We start from the raw sequence: 24,460 nt of genomic DNA, 5'->3' as shown, positions 1-24,460 counted from the left end.
CTGCCTTGAGTTCCTCTCCCTCACAATTGTGGAGGAACACTCGCCCTGTGATGGGAGCATTATTATCACAGTGAGTTCTCCTGTTTCCATTTCTCTTCACTGGCCACCACTGACAATGGCAAGGTGGCATCATCACAGGGTAAATACAGTTCCAACCACAATTGTGTTGTGCGTTTTTTAAAATTAAGGTCAAAGGCTATGGTTAATGAGATTTTATTTATTTATGCATTTATATGCCACCCTTCAATACAAACGTTCTCAAACGTTCTCAGAACAATACAGGTCAACAACAATAATAAATTCAGCAACAGCAAAATAATACAAAAATTTAAGGAAATTAAGGTCAGCAGATAAAAGTAGCAACAAAAGAGGCCTTTCCAAATGAACACTTGAAATCTTGGGGAAATTAAGAGGTATGTGCTTGGCAAGCCACCTTCGAGGAGGCAACAGGCTCCACCTTTTGTGCTACATTATTTGCTAAAGCACTGTCACAGCTCACATGTGATATGGACTGCTGCTATAAAGGGGACCCCACAACACCACTGTCTTTGCATGCCGTCTTCCATCCACATATTGGTATTTTTAGGGATCATAAAACCCATTCGGAAGTTTTAGAACCTTGTCAGTTGTTAACATATAAAATTGATGAGCAACCTCCCTGCCCACTTCTTAGCTCTGCCCCTCAGTTTGTGAAATGCATTTACTCCTAAGCTTTACGGAGCAAAAGGTTCCAAAGTAAATGAGAGAGCTGTGCATTGTTCTTACAGCTGAATATATTTACTCTCCTCCAAATAATCAACACCACCAAAGTAACGAGGACTTTTTAAAACGTTTATTTCCAAAAAAAAAAGAAAAAAAGCCCAAGAAAGACTGAGACCCACTTGCAATTTCTAATATAAGAAACCTCCATCCGATTTGTGTCCACATGCTGATCAATACAAACAAATGTGGTTGTGCAGTACAATGCTTGCAATAAACATATCCCTTTGAACTATAAAATACCTCCAGTGCCTTCATATATGCCCCAACGTCAAGTTTTAAGCCATCTGTTTCTTTATAATAACGCCTGGAAATGAAAAGGTTAAAATTAGATTCAAATACGTTTAGATCTTAAGAACATACAAATAGCTTCGCTGGATCAAACCAAAGGCCCATCTAGACCAGCATCCTGTTCCCTATAAGGAAACCTGCAAGAAACACATTTGCGCAGTGGCACCCTCCCCACTTGTCCTCCTCAGCACCTGGCATTCAGAAGCTCACCGCTTCCAGTACTGGAGACAATACACAGACATCCTGACCATGAGTCCCTGATAACCTCACCTTCCATGAACTAATTTGGTGGGTTCACTATGGTTGCTTTTGACAAAAATGTGAGAGAAGCGGGAGGCCTGATCTCTTGTCCAGTTGAGTCCTATGACATCATCATCATTACTCCTCCTCTTCCTCCTCCTCCTACTACTACTAAATGGGTGTATATGCCACCAAGATGGTGGCAATAAGCCAGAACTCCCTTCTGTACATACACACCTTAAACACTCTTTCTTCTTCCGCTGTAAGTGAAGAATCTCACTGACTAGCCAAACCAGAAACACAAGATTAAGTGGTCTAGGGGTTTGCCGCCCAAGCTGACCAATTATTTTAACCATGTTTCTTTAGAAATGCTGAGGTAGAACTTACTCCAAATAAACTAAGCTCAGGAATGAAGCCAGGGCCATTCTTTTAGTGAATATTCAGAATCTTATTTAGCATATTTCTTTTCTAGAAATAGTAAAAGAGACAATCAGGATAAGGCAAGTGTTTTCTTTCAAGTCCCAAGACAGATAGGTAGAGAGCAGAAATGTATAGGATGAGCAGTCAGATAAGATTTTATGCTTTATCCTTCTGCCATTTTCGATTATTCAGCATAGCCTCTCTTTAAAATGACCACTTGACCTTTGCTAGAACAGCCATTAACCTTCTATAGTCTAGCGTAAACAGCTTAATTTTCTGACAGTGGCATGACAGAAGAAATTACAAAGCCAATTCCCACTCTCGGCCCAAAACAGATGCTAAATGTAAATCACTCCAGTTTCACAAGGAGAGCATTCTGCTCCAGTAAGTCTAATGCTCTGGGTTTCTAAGTGAGCACACTAAAACTTTAGCTGAAAGAACGTTCGTTTCTTTCTTCAAAGTAATTTTTAAGGAGTGAACTCTATCTATACTTTTCTGTTATATATATTTAGAGAGAGAGAGAGAGAGATTACTACTGAAATACCACATGAAAACAAATAACTGCTGGTAGAAGCACTGCTGCTGCAGCTAGATGCTGCCACAGAAGCTCAATTTTGAATCAAAGCAAATTTAATGTCACCTTCTCACACAAAGCAAAGTGATCCCCTTTATGGAAGATGTTACAAGCCTAAAGAGGAGGTTTGAATTACAAAGGTCTTGTACACTTCATATTTCTGCAACATTTACTTCACTCCAAGTAAGACTTGGTCTGTTTCCCCAACACACACACAAACACACTCAGAGGAAGTCAACAATCACAGCAGACCCCTACTTAGCTCCATTGCACTACCTGCACCACTACTCTGAGAAAGCCTTACAGCTGTTTAGAAATAAATCAAATGGGACAGCTCCAAGGAATAAAACAAAATGGATGCACTCCAATACTGTCCAGTGCATTAAAAGCTCCAGCCATTGACCCATTTAGTAAACTACACTGAATTCACTTGGGCTTTCTTCCAAGTAATCATGCTTAGGGGATCAAGGCACACCACACTGAGATCAATGGCCACATCAAAGCAGGTCCACTCAGAAGAAAGACCTACCAAGTTCACTGGGAGAATCAATGTTAGAGGCACAGTCTTAAATCAGGGCTCCTGGGCGCCCAGTTTGTACATGCTCCCAGCAAGGTGCTCAAGAACGTAGTGGTAGAGCAGCTTCAGGAATGCTTGCATAAAACCGATTATCATTCTAGACCTATTTCAACGCAGTCTCAGCTTTAGTTGCTCTGGCTGATGACCTCTGTCAGGAAAAGGGCAGGGGGGAGGACAAGCCTGTTGATTCTCCTTGACCTCTCCATGGCTTTGGACAGCATTGAACATGATACTGTCTGAGGGAGTTGGAGGCATGAGTTTAAAGTGGTTTTGCTCCTACCTTCAAGGACAATTTCAGAGAATAGCATAGGGTGATTGGTGCTCAGCTCCCATGGAAGCTTTCTTGAGGGATCCCATGTTATTTAACTTCTATATGAGGCTGCTGTCATCAGGGGGTTTGGAGTGAGGTGTTATTAGTATGTTCATAGTGGGTTGCATTTCCCATGAAGGAGGAGGAGGTGTGTTGTTTGTGGGGCTCCTGGAACCATCTTTGTCACTCAAGGCCCAGGTGGGCTTGAGGATTAGGAGCTCCTCTGCGCAGCTTCAGCTATTTCTGGATAGGGATAGCCTGGCCATAGTTATTCATGCTCTGGTAAACTCCAAACTGGATTACTGTAATGCAACCTACATGGGACTGCCCTTGAAGATGGTCCAGAAATTGCAACTAGTGAAAAAAATGCTGCTGCAAAAATGTTGGTAAGGACAGCAGTCTGCAAGCATATTACCCCTACTGAAAACAGTTACACTGGTTGAGAATTGCTTTTAGGGATCAGTACTTCTTTAGGATGGATATTAAGCAAAGCAACATATCAAAGAGATAGAGGGAGATAAAAGGCTGGGAATGGTGTTGAAGCCCAAGAGCCTGTAGCTTGTAAACATCCTAAATGGTGTGCAGCAAGTGTTAGGCAGCCTTAATAAAATTAGGCAGTGTTAGGTGCAAAACGGATTTCATGTTGTTCTGAGACAGTTGCTGTTCTCCTGTGCTTTTAAAAATGGGAGCTAGGGGGGGGGGAAATACATGGTAGTCTTTGCAAACACACGTCTAATACACAGCAATAACAGATAAAACCACGAGGAAATAAGTTATTAAGAAGATAATGCAAAGAGCAGTGCAATAGTGGCATAATTCTCCCTAATTCTGGGCTTCAAAAAAGAAGTCAAAATACAGCAAAAGAACTTGAGGCTGGAAGGGGAAGCAAGCAGCACACATATATTTTTGGCATCCCCAATATTTCTGAGAACTATAAATAAATTGATTAACTTACCCTCTCCCTAGAGATATCAGAATTGGATTCTCCAAACCAATGAGCACTTGGAAGGCAGCATTAAGGTTTTTGTAAGAAAAGTTGTCTGCTGCATCACCAACCACCACACAGTTTGGGTTTGCTCTATCAATATCAGCAAATTCTGGGATAAGATCTAAGGGGGAGAAAAATCAAATTATTTCAGGAAGCCATATATTTACTACGCTTTCTTCAACTTTTCATTGACTTATCACTGCTGTTCTGACTATTCTTTGGGGGGGGGGGGGCTGAACTACTCTGTCTGATACACCAAAAGTGAATTCAAGGATCTACACACTGAGAACTACATAATCAAAATGGCACAACCCAGCCACAAGAGGGAGGTATCAGCAGGCCTACAGGATTCCAAAGGTTGCAGAAGCAAAAAAAATATTTAGGAAAAAACTATGATGGATGAAAACAACAACAACCAAACACACCAATGAGGAGTGAACTTAGGTCACACTCACACCATACGTATAAAGCACTACAACGCCACTTAAAAACAACAACATGGCTTCCACCCCCAAGGAATTGTGGGAGTTGTAGTTTTTTAAGGGTCCCGAGGGTTGTTCTCAGAGTGGCTTCACAATTCATCCCTCTTCACATGGAATTCTGGGAACTGTAGCTCTGTGAGGTGAAAAGCGGCTTCCTAACAACTCTCAGCACCCTTAACAAACTACAGAATTCTTTGATTGTTCAATGTGGTATTAATACCGCTTGAAATGTATTGTGTGAATGTAGCTGACTGACTGTTGTGGGGAAATAATGAAAAACAGGGTTGAGAGAATGGTATGGAACATTCTGGAAGACAGCATGACTGATCAGCTTCCTGAACTAAAGCACTCCACATGGCAATTCCACTTCTGTGTGTGCGCATGCCGTAAAACACAATGGAAGAACACTGGAAAGGAACTTGAAAAACCCAAGCCATCAAAACTTATAAATCAACAGCAGCTTGCCATCTACAGCCAATCTTTCTGGATTTTGCTAGTGTGTATTCTGCAGGTGGTGCTGTGGGTTAAATCACAGAGCCTAGGGCTTGCTCATCAGAAGGTCAGCAGTTCGAATCCCTGCAACAGGGTGAGCTCCCGTTGCTCGGTCCCTGCTCCTGCCAACCTAGCAGTTTGAAAGCATGTCAAAGTGCAGGTAGATAAATAGGTATCGCTCCGGCGGGAAGGTAAACGGTGTTTCCGTGCGCTGCTCTGGTTCGCCAGAAGCGGCTTAGTCATGCTGGCCACATGACCTGGAAGCTGTACGCCGGCTCCCTCGGCCAATAAAGCGAGATGAGCGCCGCAAACCCCAGAGTCATCCACGACTGGACCTAATGGTCAGGGGTCCCTTTACCTTTATTCTGCATTACATGCAGCTAAATTCTGAGACATCGAAATCAAAATGTTCCCTTTTGATGTTACATAACTGGCACACCTTTGTTGCGATACCAGTGTAAAATTATGCTTTATTCCAGTGAAACGCATCCTCATTCTGAGCACTTCTTTGCTAGCAGTGCAAGACCTAAGGTCAGGTCACAAGCCGCAGCACATCTCAGAATGCAGACACTTGATTGCTGGAGAACCAAGCAAGTGCATCTATGAGATGGCAAGCAGATAATCGTCATTTGGAATGAACTTGACACCCCAAAGTTGCAGCTCAGCATTTTTGTTATGTTTTTGGATGAAACTGAACACAAAAGTGTACATCAGCTGTATTTCCAAAAGTGACTCTTTTGAATTACAAGGCAAATTGGCATATCTGAAACTGTGGTCTTGATGGTGAAGAAGAAGAAGAATTCAAGTTTTTAAAATGATGCTCAAATTAGAACTACTGTTGCATCAAGCCCTAGTCCTTATTTCACAAGGTCTTATTGTTTGTTCTGCCTATTTTGTGGGGAAACAAACAAAAACTCTGGAGAAATTTTATAGGTTGAGGATCTGCATTACATTAATAAATGTATCAGTTGGCAGATCAGACTTTTTACCTCTTCAAACCCATTTTTCTCCTCTGTAGTAACATGGCCTTTCTAGGACACCTTAGAGCCAAGAGCCCTGCACTGCTGCAAACATGAATGAGCTTTTCTAAAACATGGTGGAACTTTTTAAAAAGCAGGGCTGTTAGCCCATTAGAAGAGCCCACTTGTGCTTGCAGTAGTACAGAACTCTTTGCACAAAAGCTTACATCCCGACACCACATCCTAGAAAGACCAATGTTATCCACTACGCACTGCATGGTTGCATGGTCTTCTAGGAAATACTAGAAATATGTGAGCTTTTGTGCTAAGGGCTTCATGCTGTTTAATAAAGTAAACCCTTTATTTTTATAAATACCATATTAGGTTAAGGTCTGGTTAACTGCAATAACAATTTTTGTAATGTTCTGTTTTGTTTTCAACATGGGTACTATTTATTGTTTCTTCTTTCGTATCTTATCAAAGAAAAAGTACAAGTAAACCTTTCTGCTGTCCCCCACAAAATTTATTAGAGGTTCCCCATCCCATCTCTCCAAAGGCCACTTTACTTCATCTCCACCCTCTTCAAGCTGCCAAAAAAACAGATGGGATCAAAAGGTTCAGCACAACACTAAATGCAATACATTTTACTGGAAAATACAATATGCCCAATATGTTTGGACATAGCAAGTAGATAAGCAGCTTTTCACCCAGGCAGTCATTACAAGACAACATGTTTGGAATGAATCCCTGCAGGGATTATGATAAAACAGAACAGATAACAACTTTCTCATTAACCGTTTCCTCATTTTAGGTTGCGGTTACGCAGAAAGGGACATAATTGCACCCTCCAATATTTATTCCCCTCCCCTTTCAGTATCATTTTGAGGCTTTGCCTTTTTTATTCCCTCACCTTTCGTTTCCTCAATTAATGCTGCCGCCCCTTCTTTCCCTGTCTGATCTTGAGGGCAACCTCTTCCTTCATCTCTCTCCTGCACTTTCACCCTGGCACCTCTTCATCTACAATTCCCAAACACTGTTCTCTCAAGGAGCACATAGGCATAAGATCTTGAGAAGTCTAGTCAGAAACAGAGTCAAACATTACTGCACTTATTATTAGGTTGAGGGGTTGCTCTCCAGTGAAATCCTATGAGCACCCTGGTCAATCCAGATGTTAAGACAACCCAATTTTTGTAACGTAAGGGACTAAGGCCATGCGCATCAACTACAACCATGTTGTTGTTTAATCTCCTGAGCTAGATCAATCAAGTTTTTCATTTCCAGCTGCATAGACCAGATACAGCCATCTGCTGGAGGGCCAGCTGAGGCCCTCAGACCTCAACTTTACTGATTTTATCACAGGAAAAGGCAGGGCAGTCCTAGCCCATGGCTGGACATGGAAGCTGGTTTCATGAGCATAGCTAGGGAAATCAGAACCACAAAGAAGACAAGAAAGGACAAGATCTAGGACCCATGACCCAAGCCAGGTCTTGAAACAACAGGGCAAATAGCCAAGAGATAGGTGTGGCCAGGATGAGGAACTGTGGACAGGTACTGGGCTCATGTAAAAAAGCACATCATGAGTAACAAGGCAAGGGTGTGCTAAAGATAAAATGAGAGACCAAGAGATTCAGGGGGAAAGAGCTCTCTGTGAAGAACAGCTGTTACACAGTCCTATTAACCATTAACCAGCCTGCCAATAGTCTTCCTAGTGAGGATGGGGCACTAAAATAAGACTGGGGCCAGGGAGGCCAAAGCAGATAAATTAGTCTCTGCTGTGCTTCATTCCAAGTGCAGCAGAAAGTGACTTGACATCCTCAGGAACCTCTGGTACTGTGTGGAAAATGCACTTAGGTGATACACAGGGCACATTGTGTTAGATCTCGAAGCTGAAAGTCAGAACACGGAAGCGTCTTCCTATGATGGTAAGCAAAAAGACCAGCTCCCTAGCTATTGCCAGGTGCATGCAGAAGCAGCTTGATAGCAAAACAAGAATATATGCTATTGTGATGTTATAGAAAGCAAAAAAGATGTTTTCTAATTTCAAGATAAATTGTATGTTCTGTAAATTTTACCTCAATGGTTCTCCTTCCCTGTCATTCCCGGTTCAAGAAGGTGGTTAGATAACATGCAGAAGAAAAGTAACTACTAATGCTGCTCATCAAACACTTGTGCAAGACTTCACACAGTCCGATAATAATCAGGCATTATAGGAGCTGTCATGCTTCTGCAAGAGTTTGTGAACACTCTTGTTGAAGCACATTTTGGGGCTGAGTTTTCATTTCCCGTGAAACACCCTAATGCAAAGGGTAAAACCAGTGGCGTAGCGTGGGGGGTGCAGGGGGGGCTGGCTGCACCGGGCGCAACATCTGGGGTTAGGGCAAATCCACAGGTTAGGGGGCGCAAATCCATGGGTTAGGGGGCGCAAATCCACGGGTTAGGGGGCGCAAATTACTTGCCTTGCCCCGGGTGCTGACAACCCACGCTACGCCACTGGGTAAAACAGCACTACCCTGAGCAGAAGAGGCATTATGCACGAAGGAGAGGAGCTCCTGGATCTAACCCACAGACCTGAAAACATGTATGCCTTGAAATGTCTTCATTCCCATTGCAAAAATAGGACTGCACCACATTTAAAGTGCCCACCTCCACTGTTATTAGCAGCAAGTGTGTACAAAGCATTAAACACTAACAGACCATCATGTACAAGCAGGTGTGGCCTCAGGTTGCGTTCCTTCAGGATTCGGCATGCTGCTGGTGCTGGAGCAGTGACTTCATCCACCCCAATGTCAAAGCCCAGATGCTGCAACTTTCCTACAAACTTGTCTCGCGTAGCTTGAGTTTCATTGGTGCAGAACCGCAGCTTAAGACCAGATGTCTTGATCCTGACAGAGCAAAACGGTGAGACATTAAATCAATCAGCTACAGAATTCAGAATTTATATAAATGAGAAGATGAGAAGAATGTATTACAAACTCATACATAAAGAGTCAGATTATTATGTTGTTTGCATTCAATATATATATATACACATATACATACATATATATATACATACATATACATATACATATACATACATATATATATATATATATATATATATATATATATATATATATATATATATATATATAAATTCAGTATCCATCTAAATCTTGGTGATGCAACTTTCTGGCTCCATCTATAGATTATATAGGGAGGGATACAACCCCACTGGGGATTATTTGCAAGTAAACATAAACTCAAACATAAACTTGTGCTATAAGAACTTCAGAGTTGGCAAGCACCTCAAAATGACACCTGAATACCATTTTGACTGTGAAAATAAAGGTATTTCAAACAAAGTATGGGAACCCGTGTAGGACCAAGCTAGACCAAAAGAAAATTTAGTTGAGAATGTTTTAAAATATAGCTAGATGGTACATGACACCATGGGGGGGGGGGGTTTAAAAGGATTTATGCAAAGAAAGATGAATGTTGGAGATATAGACATCATTTCTTATTCAGCAGAAATGTCCAGTTATTAAGAATTGTTAATAATTTCTGTTTACAAATATTAATAAAGGTTAAGGAGAGAACAGGTATAAAAACTTCATTGAACCATATGAGTGCCATTAGTATTCCGGCATTTGGGGGCGGGGTGAGATGCAGAGGTAACAAAACCATTGGTTCGGTAAATGTAGGAATAAATGTTGAGCTTTTTTTTAACATTAGTAAAGATTCCCTTACAGGGTTAAATTAATGAAGAGTTAGTTTCAGTTTCATAAAAGAGGAAAGAATAATGGGCTACCTAAACCTACCAGGGCTGCAGGAAGCCATCACAGAGTGGTGGAGCTACACTGCACACACAACCCAATTGTTCACACTGGCCAGGGCAGAAGAAGCAGGGCAAGAAATCCTGTTGTTGTTTTTTATGCCACATCACAGGCTGATGCAGCAAACAAGCCTGGATTACACTTCCACTTATCCACAGTTTGAGGGGTTTATTAAGGAGCTCTGCAGTGGCAGAGCTGAGCAATGCTAGATGGAAGAATATATCTGCCTCGTTCAACAGCAGATCAGGGGGTGGGTTGCTCTGCCCAGTATACAATTATTTGTTGATGAGATTGAAGAATGATTGGTATATTTGCTTATATCTGTTCATATTAGGTTTGTAAAGGATGTGGAATTTGTATGCTGAAGCATGTATATAATGATATTAAACAATAATAAAATAAGAGTGTGGAAATAAGATGATTTTTCAAAGAGGTCAAAATGCATACCTTTTGTATTATGTATAACATATTAATTAAATTCAAGCAAAATATGTCTATCAGAAGCAATTATGAAAAATGTGGTCCCATGGCAGGAGCGGGGGGGGGGGGGCACGACACACACATCTTATGCCCATTTAAAATGTCCAAAGATGTCGTCTCCAGAATCATTCTTTTGGCATTATTTGTCTTTCCTAATCATAGGTATGTGAATTATCAATTACACTTAGTGGTTAATTGCCCTTCATAAAGATAGCTTTTCCATTTTAAATTAGGCAGTTAATATATTGTAACTAATAGCATCCACTTGTACATTATAAATATATCTTCATTGATTGCAGCAACGAATGTGAGAATCACTCATGGGCTAATGAAGCAATTGAGGTAAAGAAGTGCAGCGTGTACCCAGGGAATAATTACTGTTAATGAATTATGATGTGACCTTCTCAGAACAATGAACAATTGGTGTGACAGTTAGATGACAGTACTTCACATCTGTTATTCCAAATATAGTTTACACTGGAGTATAAAAACAAAATAATAATAATATATTTTAAATGCAGCAAAGGTGTTCAGAGTTAATTCTAGGATTCTAAAAATCTAGCTTAAAGAACAACTTGTATTGCCACATATATGAAATAATAACTGTAGGGCATGATTAACTCAAACAGCTATTAGGTATTGCTGGCTACTTGAATAGTCAATGAATTTGGGCCAACACACTGTATCAATATGGGAAGGCAGCAAAGAGAGTTACAATCAATGCAGCAATGCTTTGCTTGAGATCATAAGCATAGGGGCAATTCCAGATGGAAGGTTTGCCAAGTGTCAGGTGTGCTGAACCATAATCAAACAGCATGGAGCCTTTGGCGAGCTCTTCGCTATGAAATAACAGAACTGGTAAAGAAGGCTCAACAACAACTGGAAACGGAGTAACAATGGCTGACTCCAACCTGCACTCAGCCAAGTATCTCCTCTTTGGTGTATTTTCGTTTTCATTTGTTTTGGATGCTACCATCCATGACTTAGGAACTGCCCTAAGAGACCTCCCTAAACATTTATCTGAATTAAGAGAAGGAAAAATGGTTGTAATACAGACATTCAGCATGCACGGAGCTGAACTAGGTCCGCTGACAACTCGTTTTGCAGCAAAGCGCACCAACTTTTTAAAAAATCTCTGACACTACCAACATTTTGAGAACATACTCTTCTGACAAGTACAACCACAGAACTGAAAAGAAAATCATAGAAGAAAGGTATGTGGCATTGCACACACCTGTATGACAGAAATGAAGATAAAGAAGTTCCATTGCATCAGGCTTTCTAGGACTGCCAAGCCATTTGGTATCTTGACTCTGAGGACCAAACTATGGGAGCTGTAATTTATGTGTCAAGGTTTAAGTAAGAACCATAGGGGTATCTGGGACCCGAGAATGAGGGGAGGGGAAGGGGTTAAATTACCCTGAAGCTGTTATTCACCCTGGGAAGTTTCAGGACTGAGCTTTGGCGCTGAAAACAGAATGCAAGACTAAATCCTCCTAAGGCCTGGCTCACATACAGTCTGTTAGGTAGGCAGCACTGCCAATATTCTTACTGGCACTTGTATGTTTAAGACTGGAAGTTAACCTCTCTTTTCAACCTCTATTACAGAGGTGGGGAACCCCTGGCCCATGGGTTAATCTTGGCCCGCCAGGGGGTCCAATTTGGTCTGCGAAGCAATCCCCCCCCCACCCCGCACACTTGCACTCACCAGCTGATGTCACTGGTAATGTCAGCTGATGAGTTGGAGAAATAGGGCTTAACCCTGCATTGGCTACATGCCCTGTTCCCAGCAGGAAACAAGATCACACAGCTATGGCAGCAGGATTTAATCCCCACTCATCAACAGATAAGCAGAGATTAAAGCCCTTTGCAAACGCACTGTTTGAAGCAGCTAAATATTGCAAAGTGGTATTAATTTACAAGGAATCAATCATTTCTACTACATACTGTGTCCCAGTGTATTGCAATATTCGCTTTATTGCACTGGTCTGGAACCGAACCCATAATATCTCTGAGGTTTGCCAGCAGTCATTATAAACTGAAGTCAGATATAAAGGGGGGGAATGTATTAAGTCCTAGACTTGCAAGTGAATTCACCTTAGCTGTTAAGTTTGAATCTTCACTTTGTTTTTCCTTTTTCCAGAAGGCGCAGCAGCAATTTAGAAAATAACGATGCTCTGACAGGATCCCCAGATTTCTCTCTTCTCTCCCATTCCCAACTTGTGTCATAACCTGTATGTCATCTAAAAGCAGGGAGGGGTGAGGGAAGAAGGTTTCTATTTTACATACCCATAGGCTAACCCAAAAATATGTTGGCAAGGGCAGTTGGCTAAGACTGTACAAGGTCACTCAGGATGTCCAATAATTGTCCTAACACTTTACCTGTTATGGCACAATAATGAGAGTTTTTTTTCATTATTTTCGGGTGAATGAACCTGGCAGATGCTGACAGCCAGCAGATGTGTAAAGTTCGAGGTGATTTGTAAGGGACCAGCTCATCTGACGCACAGTAATTGCATTGTGGGACATTGTCACTCAGAGTCTTGTCCTGTTCTGTCAGAATGAGGTAAAGGTCAGTTCAAAGAACTGGCATAGAATAAGGGACAGCTCCTCACTGAAATTAAAAATATTTTCATTTATCTCCTCATACCACACCCATAACATGAAGAAACTCAGGGATGTATCTACAATTATGATGGAAAGGGTGAACTGGGGAACTAGGAAATTTGTTATTGTTGTATATATAAGCAGAGATATACAAGTTGTTTCAAATTCCCACTTGTAGATATGGTGCTTCATCATTTACTATTTTTCTTGGCATAGAAATTCCCTTCACAGTGGTACCTCTGGTTACGAACTTAATCCGTTCCGGAGGTCCGTCTGTAACCCGAAACCACTCATAACATGAGGCGCGCTTTCGCTAATGGCGCCTCCCGCTGCTTCCGAGCTGCCGGTGCGCGCCTTCCGCTCACATCCCGGGGCAAAGTTCCCGGGGCATCTACTTCTGGGTTAGCAGAGCTCGTAACCCGCAGCATTCGCAAGGAGGACAGTACGTAACACGAGGTTCCACTGTATTTCACACAGTCTCCTACACTAGCCAAGTCAGAATTACAGCAGGCACTTTCAGATTATTTTCTAGGCCCAGAAAATTCTCACTGCCTAAACTTACTTCTATTTCCCTTGCCTGTTAGCTTCCATTTATGATACCGCCGCATATATTTCACTAGTCCACAGTGCAATGGAAACATTGCCAAAGGTTCAGATTTTTAAAAGGAGTGATATTTAAGACCCAGAAATCTATGGGAGACACACAACGAGTTCAAAGTTTGGTTGACAGTTGATATTATGATTATAAACATTATCCTGTTCCAGATATAAGCATCAGGCTATGCTTCTGCTCCACATGCTCCCCGTTCCCTCATGTCTTCCAATTTTCTCTCTTGTTCCCTGGTTCATGACAAACCATTGTTTCCTCTTAACCAAAACAGGAAACGCACTTTAAACTATGGTTTTCAATAGCACCCAGGTGGTAAAATATGTTTTGCCTGATTTGGAGGGTTTTGTCAAGCTGTGGTTTGCAATGAACCAGGAAATTGGGGAGAATCTGAGTGTTTAAGAGGAGGGAGGAGCCCAAAACACGACTCCAACAGCCATTTGTGTCTGAACTAGTTAATTTTCAGCATTATGTGTTCTGTGCATTTCAGTGTAATGAGACTGCCACACTTGTTAAATAAGAATTTCAGGTTTGTTGGTGTGTGTGTGTGTGTGTGTGTGAGAGAGAGAGAGAGAGAGAGAGAGAGAGAGAGAGAGAGATTAGCAGAAGCGGTTTCTCAAAGTTTGCATCATAGAAGGAAATTAGTTTTCTTATGTCACAATGAACCTCCACACAAAGTGTACTTCTTGATTATCAGATATACGTGTATTTCTGCAAGGCTGAAATTCGAGTCTGGCAACAAGCAGTGTTAAACCAGAAGCACCTGTCAATCATGTGTTGCTCACTTATAGAAACCCCCTTCTATCAAGATAGAGACTCTGCAAGATTCTTCAGGCTGACCATTCCCTTGCCAGAGTAACAGAACAGTTTTACTCAATGGGAACTTACTGAAAATTCATCAACATTTTTTATATCCCTGGGTCTTCAAGTAATCATTAATGATGCCATTAACAGAATGCAAGTGGGCTCCCGGTCTGTTGCCAGCTACTAAGGAAAGTTCAGCAGGTCCAGCACCCCACATCACTGACTGAAGTCATCAAAATCTATCAAAATCTATTTATCAAATTATGATAAGCAAAGCCACAATTCTAGGTAAACGAGGGAATACTAGCACAAAGAATACTGGAATGTTTCTGTAGATTATCAACACTCCTGCTTCTGCAAACAATACAAGGAAGTGTTCTGTTATTTACTGAGCTACACCAAAAAATGACACTAATGTAATTGCTTTGATCTTTAATATCTCTCTTTAAAAGGACTTCGGCATCCACTTACTTTCACAGTCCTTTTCCATATTATCTCAACCCTGGTAACCTTAAATTACAAAGTTTTATTTCCTTTTTATGCTCTCTTGTCTTTGCTCAAAACTTTCATCTATTAAGTTCTCGCTTACGTTCAGAGGCGATGCCCTCCTTTCCTTTCATCTACTTTGTGGTCTTTCCTTAGGCACCTTCTCATTTTCCAATATTTTTAAAGAAAAGGAAGGCCAAAAAGGAGCAGGAAAGATAGTTGGTAGATATATAACAGAAACTTGCAGCGAAAAAAAAGGTGAGTTGTGTCAAGCTCATGTACAGCAAGAAGGCAAGAGGGTCAATATTACTATGTGAGGCAGAAAACTGGGCCACCCTAGAGGGTGATTTTTAATGAGTATGGTTGTATCACCGAACTGCAAAAGGATGCCAGTTAACAAAAGTAGAATACAGCTCTCAGAAAGAAGCAAAACCACACACCCAGCAAGCAATGAATAATTAGATAGCAACACAGATAGTTGGGGCACTGGGGCAGACTAGAGCTACGGTATCCAACAGCAATTCAATACTAGCGTCGTGAACGTTATAGGTCTTCAAAGCTAAAGGAGCAAGTTCATCAGTTGCACCTAAAAGGCAAAAGAGGTTCAGCAAAGGTTGGAGCCACAGAAGGGCAACTGAGATGATACCTAACTCCATAACAAGAAAATTAGACAAGAAACAAGTAGCAAGCTAAAATCTTGACACCCCCCCCCCCGTTTATTTAATTTTTTGCTTTTCTACACAGGTTGACACCTAAATATTTGGGGTTCCTGGGAACCAAAAATAATATACCCTGCATAAATTAACTATAGCCACTGGCAGCCATACAACTATAGCCACACATATTTTTGAGAGATAAACAGATGAAGAGCCAAGCAGCCAGAGTATGAAGCTACATCAAAAGCTAGCAGGCATGCAACTGGTGACAATAGAAAAAAACACATTGTTCGGCTTTAGTAAGCATGCATAGCTCTGTCCAACAGTATTGGGCCCTCAATCCTATTCTTCTAATTCAAAGCCTAAAACTAGTAGCCTTGGGGTTCTATCATCCATTAACGCAAGTGACTGATTAAATGTTCACCAATTAGCCCTCTGATCTTTGAGCCTGATAGCAGAGTAATTGAGATCTGATTGCAAGTTGAAATTGCATGAAAAAGGCTCATCTGTACAGGCATTGAGAGCTTTTCCCTCCTTGATTATCCCAAAGACACCTATGAACCTTTGCAGTTCAGCTATTAATTAATTAGCTGTACAGTCCTGGAAATAAATTTATTTGCCATTACTACTATACTGAGCTGCTTTAATCACAACATTTTTATGGGCAATATAATCCAGTAATCATATTACACTGGCCTTTGTTTCATACTGATGGATAGTTAACGGTTTGCCTTTGAAGTCACTAATTATCATCTATAAAAGCCAATCAAGCCAATCAAATCCAATACAACACTTCCACTGTGAAATCATTATTATACTTTGTATATAAAGAACATCTGTTGGTAAACAATTAACTTGAGACTAACAGAAAGGAAGCAATTCTTTGCTTCATTTTAATAAGGCCTTTCAACTGGAATTAAAGTGGATGGTTCAGTCGGCTTCATACCTTTTTTAAAAGCTGCGAAGTTACCATGATTCTGCAAACACACACACACACACACTCTCTCTCTCTCTCTCTCTCTCTCTCTATATATATATATATATATATATATGGTATTTTGTGTCCATTTATTTGGGGATCATAATATTGCAAGGACGGTCTTATCCTCTAGTATACATTATTTTTTTAAAGGTCTTATAGGGGAAATAGAACTATGAACTACTGCCTGTTTTAACAGATGATTTACTAATTGGGGCTAGCAAAAAACTGCTTTATCAACAGTAGCATGTCCCCCCAAATAACTTTGGTACTGTCATTATGTGGCAGCAAACTGCTTTGACCTTACTTGGGGATTCATGCTACAAGAACACAGATCCTCTGGTTAGAAGAAAATGTTGGAGCAATGCAGGGGTCTGTAAATTGAATAAAAAGGCACTGGAATGGAAATGTAGCAATTTGAATTCTCAGCTTTGTCAGTGATCAGAAATATCATGGTGGTATAATGTCTCTGAACGAGTCGTGTGTAGTCAGCCTTCCCTTGCCCTAGTTTTAAACATGAAAATGGAAAGCCATAGTGTATTGGAGCCACATTGGTTATGCAAATGGAAAAGCCACCTGGGATATGTTGGTGCATTTATGTTTTTAGTACCTTTTTGTATGGAAGAGTCTCCTTGCATACAACTCGTATGTGCATTTCCAATGCTTCAGCGATTATTGTTATAAAAAACATTGTTCCCTAACTTAGGGGGTAAGATATATGGGATGGAAAGAGAGGGTAAAAAGGTGGGATCATATAGCTACTGTGCCTTGTCTTAGAACTGTTGCATTTATTGAGCGTGTGTCAGAATACATCAAATTAAAATAATTAATATTAAGATTTAAAATATAGTATAACATGAAAGTACTCGGCCTCGATATACAAAAAGTAAAGTGTAGCTATTTTATCTACCTAAAAAAAAGCAGCTTGATGTGTCAGCATCACCAATCACTGCCACTCATAGAAACTAGCAGATGCCACTGCAAATGTCTATTTCACATGCACCTCAAGCAGGGTCTTTGTAGACCTGCTTGCCGGATCATCTGTACTGGCTCCCTGCAACCCGCCCCTACATACTGAATTGTTTTACAATTCCAATTCTGCTAGGTTCCCTGGCAATCCTGCCCTTGTAAGACTCTGCAGGTATCTTATTCTAACAGGACTGTCCAGCTGCTCCACCGCCTCATGATGCCCAAGATTTCCGTTCCTCTTTTAAAGAGCGCTGTTGAAAGTTGTGCTAACAGATGCCCTATAGTGGCCAAACAACAGGATGTTGTAAATGTCCAACCGCTGTGGGCTTTTCAGATGTATATGCTAATGGATATGCTATCAGCATACAGCTGTAAATGCAAATAACAGGTCTCAGGCGGAGCATGTTTTATTGCTTCTTTAACCACCTTCTGCATTGTAACTGGCCAACTCCTCACTGGTTGCAACATGAAAAGCAAATCACTTGCCTCATGTTGATGCTGTATAAACCAATCAGGGCAATAATAGCACAGAAGAGAGGAGATGCTATGGCTGATTTGATAAGGGCTTTTAACTAAGATTCTTACTTGTGTCCTTGCCTATTAAAACAATAAAAGTAATTGCTAGCAAGGGCAGAGGATATACGCCCGTGGTCACACTTCATATTAAGTTATAAAAAGCACACAAAGGCTTGCATACTCAACAGATGTTTTGACAAAGTGACAAAACAAGAGTGACTATTTTGGAATGCAACGAGCTATTCTTTGATGACATGTAATCCACTTAACCAAATAAGCTGGTGGCCAGCTATAAAAATTATAACATATTAGCACTCGCCCACAGTGTGTTAACCTTTGCAAGCTATACATAAATCAAACCCTAATATGAAATTTCACTCAGCAATTGAAATTTGATTACTCTGGATCATTCTGACAACTGCATGCATCCTGGCATCCATAATTACCCTGTGAGAAACAATCCAAGTTATTAGATAAAAGAGCTTTTCTGCAATAAGGATAATGAGGCAAATTCTGTTCTTGGCTAATCAAACGTAAAGAGAAATGTTGCTGTTCAACTTCCAGTTTAGTTTTTCTTTTCCAGCACATGCAACCCTCCATAATTATATATTGGCCTAAACATCGCAAAAAGTTAAGTTCCAGAGGATGCATCCTATACCCATTTCCCTGGAAGGAAGTCTCACTGAACTCACTGAGACATATATAGGGTTATAGTGTTAGATTGTCCCTCACCATTTCAAAGCAAACACAGAAACTAAGAAAGGATGGGATGTTTTTAATGCTTCCATCTTATTTTCATAATTAAAGAATTGGCATTTCCTCTATGATGGACTTTAGGCAGTAGACCAAGCTCGGCTAATTACACATTTCAATTAGTTGTAAGGGAAAGGTTGTTGGTGAAGCAGAAAGAAAAATCTCTCACATGAACTTATACACAAGCACACACACTAACCACACTCCTGAAGCTATAATATTAAGGTTTATAATTTCACAGGCTATGAAAGAATAAGTTGTCTGATAGAAATACAGCCACAATGCTGCATGGGAAATTGCAAAGAAGTAGGAAGACTTTCTGTCTACCAGTGTTGAAATAAAATTCAACTTCCAGTCCCGTTAGCTTCTGTATTAGAATGTACAGGGTTCAGGGTAACCATTTTATCCTTCACCTTAGGCAGCAAAATGTCATAAACCAACCCTGCCCATCCAAGCCTCTTTCCGAACTTTATTTCAATGACTCTCTTACCATTCTCCCATTATAAAGACATGTGACTTCAAGCATTTTCTATCTCATAGGCTAATTGGGAAAGCATGCTCAGGACAAATTTGCAGTATAGTGACAGGCTACAAGTATGTGGAAGCAATGTGAACAGGCATTATATTTATATAACCCAACACTGGCTCCCAGCCACAGAAGATGCAACAGTTATTTTCAGCCTGAGCAAATTTCACTCGCTCTTCTGCTATCGCGGACCTAGCCCAAATGTATTTGACTGTTTGGACTAAACATCCTGGGGACCATCATTAGTTCGCATGTCAAGGCACACTTTGAAGATTCAGTATGGTCTCCCACTCTCCCTTGGGTCAAATAAGCATTGAAGCCAAATTAACTGTTGAAACATACTAATCCCTAATGAACGACTTGGACTCAAGAGGCTTCCAGCAATTCAAACAGAACGCCAGCATCGCCCATTTTGCCTGAAGCCTCTAGTTTTGCTGCCATATCAACCAACATATTTCTGATGTTAAATTACAGCTTAAGTTGTCTGCACAGATTACAGCTCGTAAGAGCTGTAGCATGCATGGCAATGAACAATATGGTTACTATTTTGTAGTCCGACTGAAAAACCTCAACAGACACCGAAGCCTAATAGAGACAGCTAAGGTTCCAAGGACAGCACAGACAACTCTTTGGTTTAAACAATTTGTAATATTCATCCAATTGTGAAGCAGAGAATTAATGTATAGTTCACTGCCTTAATTATGTGAAATAAAGGGCAAAGTTTCCGAGTAAGTATCCACTGTTATTCATGACAGCCTCAATAGATTTTGGTTCTCAGCAAAAGAATACAGCACATTTTCCATAACCAAAAAAGCTGTACATAGAGCAACTTGCACAGTCAGACTATGCAAAATGAGACTGCCACCCTTTTCAGCTGCTACAAACATGGGCAACGATACACGTGAGGGGGTGCAGGAAGCAAGAACGAAGGCACTAACTCCACCCACCCAGTTGCCACTTTTATTGCCTTCCTACTCCTGGAAGGCAGCTGTGTGAAGTGGGGAGCCTTTTGTATCCATGGAGGCTCCCTGCACATTTTGGGTCCATATGTGTAATACCAGAAGAGGCCTTGCATCATACACTACAGCAGTCCCATTTTATTTCTCTTTTATTTTATGGATTTTACAAGTTCCCACTAACAGAAAATGAAAAGTACACTAAAAATAAACGCAAAACAAAACAACGCAATTTTAAGTCAATAGAAATTAAACAAATGCAAAGTAACGGGAAAGCAATCTGCAGAGACAAGAGTCTGGGGAAAGAAAAAGGATTTCTGCCCCTCTTGTAATACTAGAATCCAAGGTCATCCAACGAACTCGAACGGCAAGAGATTCAGCACAGGCTTTCAGAGGCATTTCTACATGCAGCACATAGCTAAACTAAGGAATAAGCTACCACAAGATGTGATGGATGGCCACCAACTTTGACAGCTTTAAAGGGGGATTAGACAAATTCACAGAAGATGAGGATATCAATAGGCACTAGTCATAATAGCTAAAGACTACATTCAGGATCACAAACACAATACCACTTGCTGGAGAACCACAGTGGGAAAGTGCCTTTGCATTGCCCTACTGTTTTGCACATGTCCAAAGAGACCACACGCAAACTTAGATCAATGAATAGATTTAGAACAGATAAAAATTACAAAATATCCAATTTGATTTATTTCTGGTACTTCAAGTGTGGCCCATTTGAGCCAAAAGAAATTTTCTTCCTACCCTGCATGTGAGCATGATTCCTTCCACCAAGGTATCAGGAAATGCCACAATGAGAGGCTGAAATGAACGAGCAACTCTAGTAGAAAAGGATATCTGGTTCTCTAATTGAGAATAATTTGGTGCTCTTGTGCAACTCCAATTGATTGGTCCTCATGAAATGCTAAGTAGCTACAGCTTCAATCTTTCATCCAGGAAATTGCACACTTGCTTGCTCACACTAAACTATGGTTTGGCTTAGCATTATGTGCAAAATAGGTGAATGAGGCTTACTCAACATACTGGTGGATCATACCAGTTATTTTCCATCAGATGACTCAACAGCTTATTTAAAAGGTTTTATTGTGATTCACACTGTATGTTTTAATGAAATTTTATTATTAATATAAATTGTCTTGGGAAGTCTATAAGAAAGAAAGAGGGTTTAGTTTACTCACACTCAAGCTTTCACTGATTATCATATGTGGAGTCAGGAGGAGGAATCCTTTCTGGGTAAGCAACCCTGGGTTGGTTGTTGTTGTTCTGACTTTGCCCACCGGGTTGTAGATTGACTTGTTACAGAAGTAATTTCAATGAATTTTTCTGCCACATATTTGTCTGAGATACATAATATTTTGGATTGCATGAATTCATCTGTAGAGGCTTGGTACAAGGGTGATTCTGCACCGCACAGCAAAGGATAACTAGACGGCCCCTGTATGTTCATGATTCTATTTTTCAAATTCCTATCAGTGTTAATACTGCCACCCCATTTTCTGTGAAGGAGAAGTAGCCATTACAATGGTATCTCAGGTTACATACGCTTCAGGTTACAGACTCTGCTAACCCAGAAATAGTGCTTCAGGTTAAGAACTTTGCTTCAGGATGAGAATAGAAATCGTGCTCGGGTGGCGCAGCGACAGCAGGAAGTCCCATTAGCTAAAGTGGTCTTCAGGTTAAGAACAGTTTCAGGTTAAGAACGGACCTCCGGAACGAATTAAGTACTTAACCCGAGGTACCACTCTATTCTCAGCAGCAATGAATTTTTTGTAACCCCAGGCAGTAAAGAAAAGGAATCATCTCAATACTCACCACACTAGGAAACTCTAACAGGACAAAGATGCCACAATAAGATCACCTGCCTGAGGTGTGTTCTACTTCAAAAAAATATGTTTTTTCCTACAAGCACAACTAGATTTGACAAGAGACCTTGTCCTGCCCTCCTTCCCTGTAATTCAAAGTATACTTGAAAATTAATGTTAATTCTGGATAAATTAACTGCATTTTTACCAGACACTTATTTTTAGGGATAATACCTCAACAGTTAATATATATTTTACAAAACACATTTTATTTTCATTTTAATTAGAGATCACGCTACACTTCAGCTTGCTCATCTGATCTTGTCAAATTTTAAAAAGGTTTTCTCTTAATGCTCATTCTATTCATTAGAAGAAACAGTTTTTAACTGCTTTATGCAACCATATTTTAAAACGCTAGCTGTTTTTTTTTGAAAACACTACAGTTGTAGCGATGAGATTAAAAATAATGGGAGTATAGAAGATATGCAACTTTGATACATTCTCTAGTTGTTTTGTTAGCCTGTTACAACAAAAACAAGTGTATTGTAGCACCTTAACAAAGCCTCCTTTGTTGATGCACAAGCTTTCTAAGCTATTTGTAAATGAAGTATACCAATGTCTGGTGTGCATCATCAGCATTAGCTGACAGAACATGTGGCCATTGCAGCTAAAATGTGTGTGCATGTGTACAGAATGTGTGTCAATCTACTACAACAGCCACTGAGAGCCAACCTGAGGGGGAGATCAGGGGGCAGGACTTCATTGTGTGGCTCACAGACAATCTTCAGATCCTACCTGTTATATTTTAATGACTTGCCAGCTGTGTGGGAAGGACTGCAGCTCAGTAGCAGAGTTCACGTGTTGCCTACAGAAGGTCCTTGGTTCAACCTGTGGCATCTCCGGGTCAGGCAGGGACAGGCTCGCTGCCTGAAACCCTGCCGAGCCACTGCCAGTCAGTGTAGACAGCGCTGAGCTAGATGGAGCCGCTACCTACGTTCCTAAACCAACCAGGTCTGGCAGCCCTGCTCTACGACCGCGCCTTTTATTTCCCCCTGACATTTTTTCCCTTTCAAGTGCGAAAAGCAAAGTGCAAAGACGTTCCCTATCGGAACCCCTTTTCTCGCTGAGAAAAAGCACGACTGCAGTGTGCTCCTCCTCCTCCTCACAGCTCCCACAAGGGCTCCGACATTATAAATGGTTGTACGCTGTACGAGGAGGACAGGTCTCCTGGGCTCTCCAGAGGGAAGGAGTTCTGTGGAGGACAAGAAACTTGCAGCCTGGGGGCTCCGCGGGTCCCCACTTACTTTTTCACTGCTTCTATAGATCCAGGAATGGGGACTCCGCCTCCTTCGCCTCCACTGTCATAAAGCACCCCGCTGATGTCTAGCACCAGCCCCTCCACGCCCGCAAGGTGCTTCCCCCACTCCGCCATCGCCCAGAGCAGCCCGTGCAGCCTGCCCACAACCAGCGCGCACATTCTCCGCCGCCGCCGCCTCCCAAAGCCTTCCTGCCCGCCGAGGCGTCTGGGAAATGTAGTCGCCCGCCGACGCGGAGGCTGCGAACGGCGCCTCAGGGCCTGCAAGCAGTTACTGGAGGAGTGAGTGCCGCCGACTTGCTTCCGAGTAGACGGCGTTGATCGGAGCTGCCTGGGACATTGGGGCGGGGGGGGGCGCGCTGGGCGTAGAATCACAGAATTCCAGATTTGGAAAAGTTGCCCCCTGTCCTGTATAATACAGGATCGACTCGTATTTCAATGTAAAATGCTTTGCCCTGTATTTCAAGGCTTCTCTGTGTGCCGGGTTAGGGATCCTCTCCAAATGCGTGTGTGTGAAAGGTCATGTATTTAAGCACTGGGTAGCAATGCACATGCAGATTTAAAATCCATGTGTATGAGGCATGTGTGTGTGACAACAAATTCCAGAGGGGCGATCCTGTTAGGCTGCAATAGATTGTAAATGGATTGCTTTGAATTCGCTTCAGCACCAGGTGAAAAATAATTTGCCCCCGCCCTGTCCTGTATTTTTGCCAGAACAAAGGTGGCAACCCTAGGATCATCTAGTCCAACCTTCTGCAATACAGGAATATGCAGCTGTCCCTTACGAGGATCAAACCTGCAACCTGCACCATGCTCTAATCCACTGAGCTAATTGGTGGGCTCATAAGTAGACTTAGTGCTGGAGACAGGTTGTGGAGAATTCTTGGCTGTGGACACTGCTGCAGGGAGGTCAAACCGATCCCACAGGGACCCTAGCGAGCGAGAGCGAGCAGGAATGCCAGTGTAGTGCAGTGGTTATAGTGTCAGACCTGAGAGAACAGGGTTCACATCCCTCCTTGGCCACAAAGCTCACTGGGCGAGGACAGTCACAACCTCTCAGCCGAACCTACCCCACA

General features: G+C 41.5%; 1 protein-coding gene across 3 annotated transcripts in view; it reads right to left on the bottom strand.

The window, feature by feature from the left end:
* The window catches only part of LHPP (phospholysine phosphohistidine inorganic pyrophosphate phosphatase), a 108,482-nt gene extending 84,926 nt beyond the window's left edge, over nt 1–23,556 (bottom strand). Inside the window, exons 1-4 of one of the 3 annotated variants that reach the window (XR_013393216.1) lie at nt 23,374–23,554; nt 8,787–8,974; nt 4,127–4,280; nt 1,003–1,066 (exon numbers count right to left, since the gene is read on the bottom strand). Coding sequence is in view for 2 of the 3 variants with exons in the window: in XM_028730003.2 (XP_028585836.2) it covers nt 1,003–1,066; nt 4,127–4,280; nt 8,787–8,974; nt 23,374–23,546 (579 nt within the window). In the remaining variant the exon portion in view is untranslated. Of the gene's footprint in view, nt 1–1,002; nt 1,067–4,126; nt 4,281–8,786; nt 8,975–23,373 lie in introns of all 3 variants that reach the window. The other 2 variants (XM_028730003.2, XM_028730004.2) reach the window with 2 other exon arrangements.
* Between the last annotated feature and the right edge of the window lie 904 nt (nt 23,557–24,460).

This window comes from Podarcis muralis, chromosome 6 (genome assembly GCF_964188315.1).
Source record: "Podarcis muralis chromosome 6, rPodMur119.hap1.1, whole genome shotgun sequence".
NCBI classification, from domain to species: Eukaryota; Metazoa; Chordata; class Lepidosauria; order Squamata; family Lacertidae; genus Podarcis; species Podarcis muralis.
This window is presented reverse-complemented; position numbering and strand designations above follow the sequence as displayed.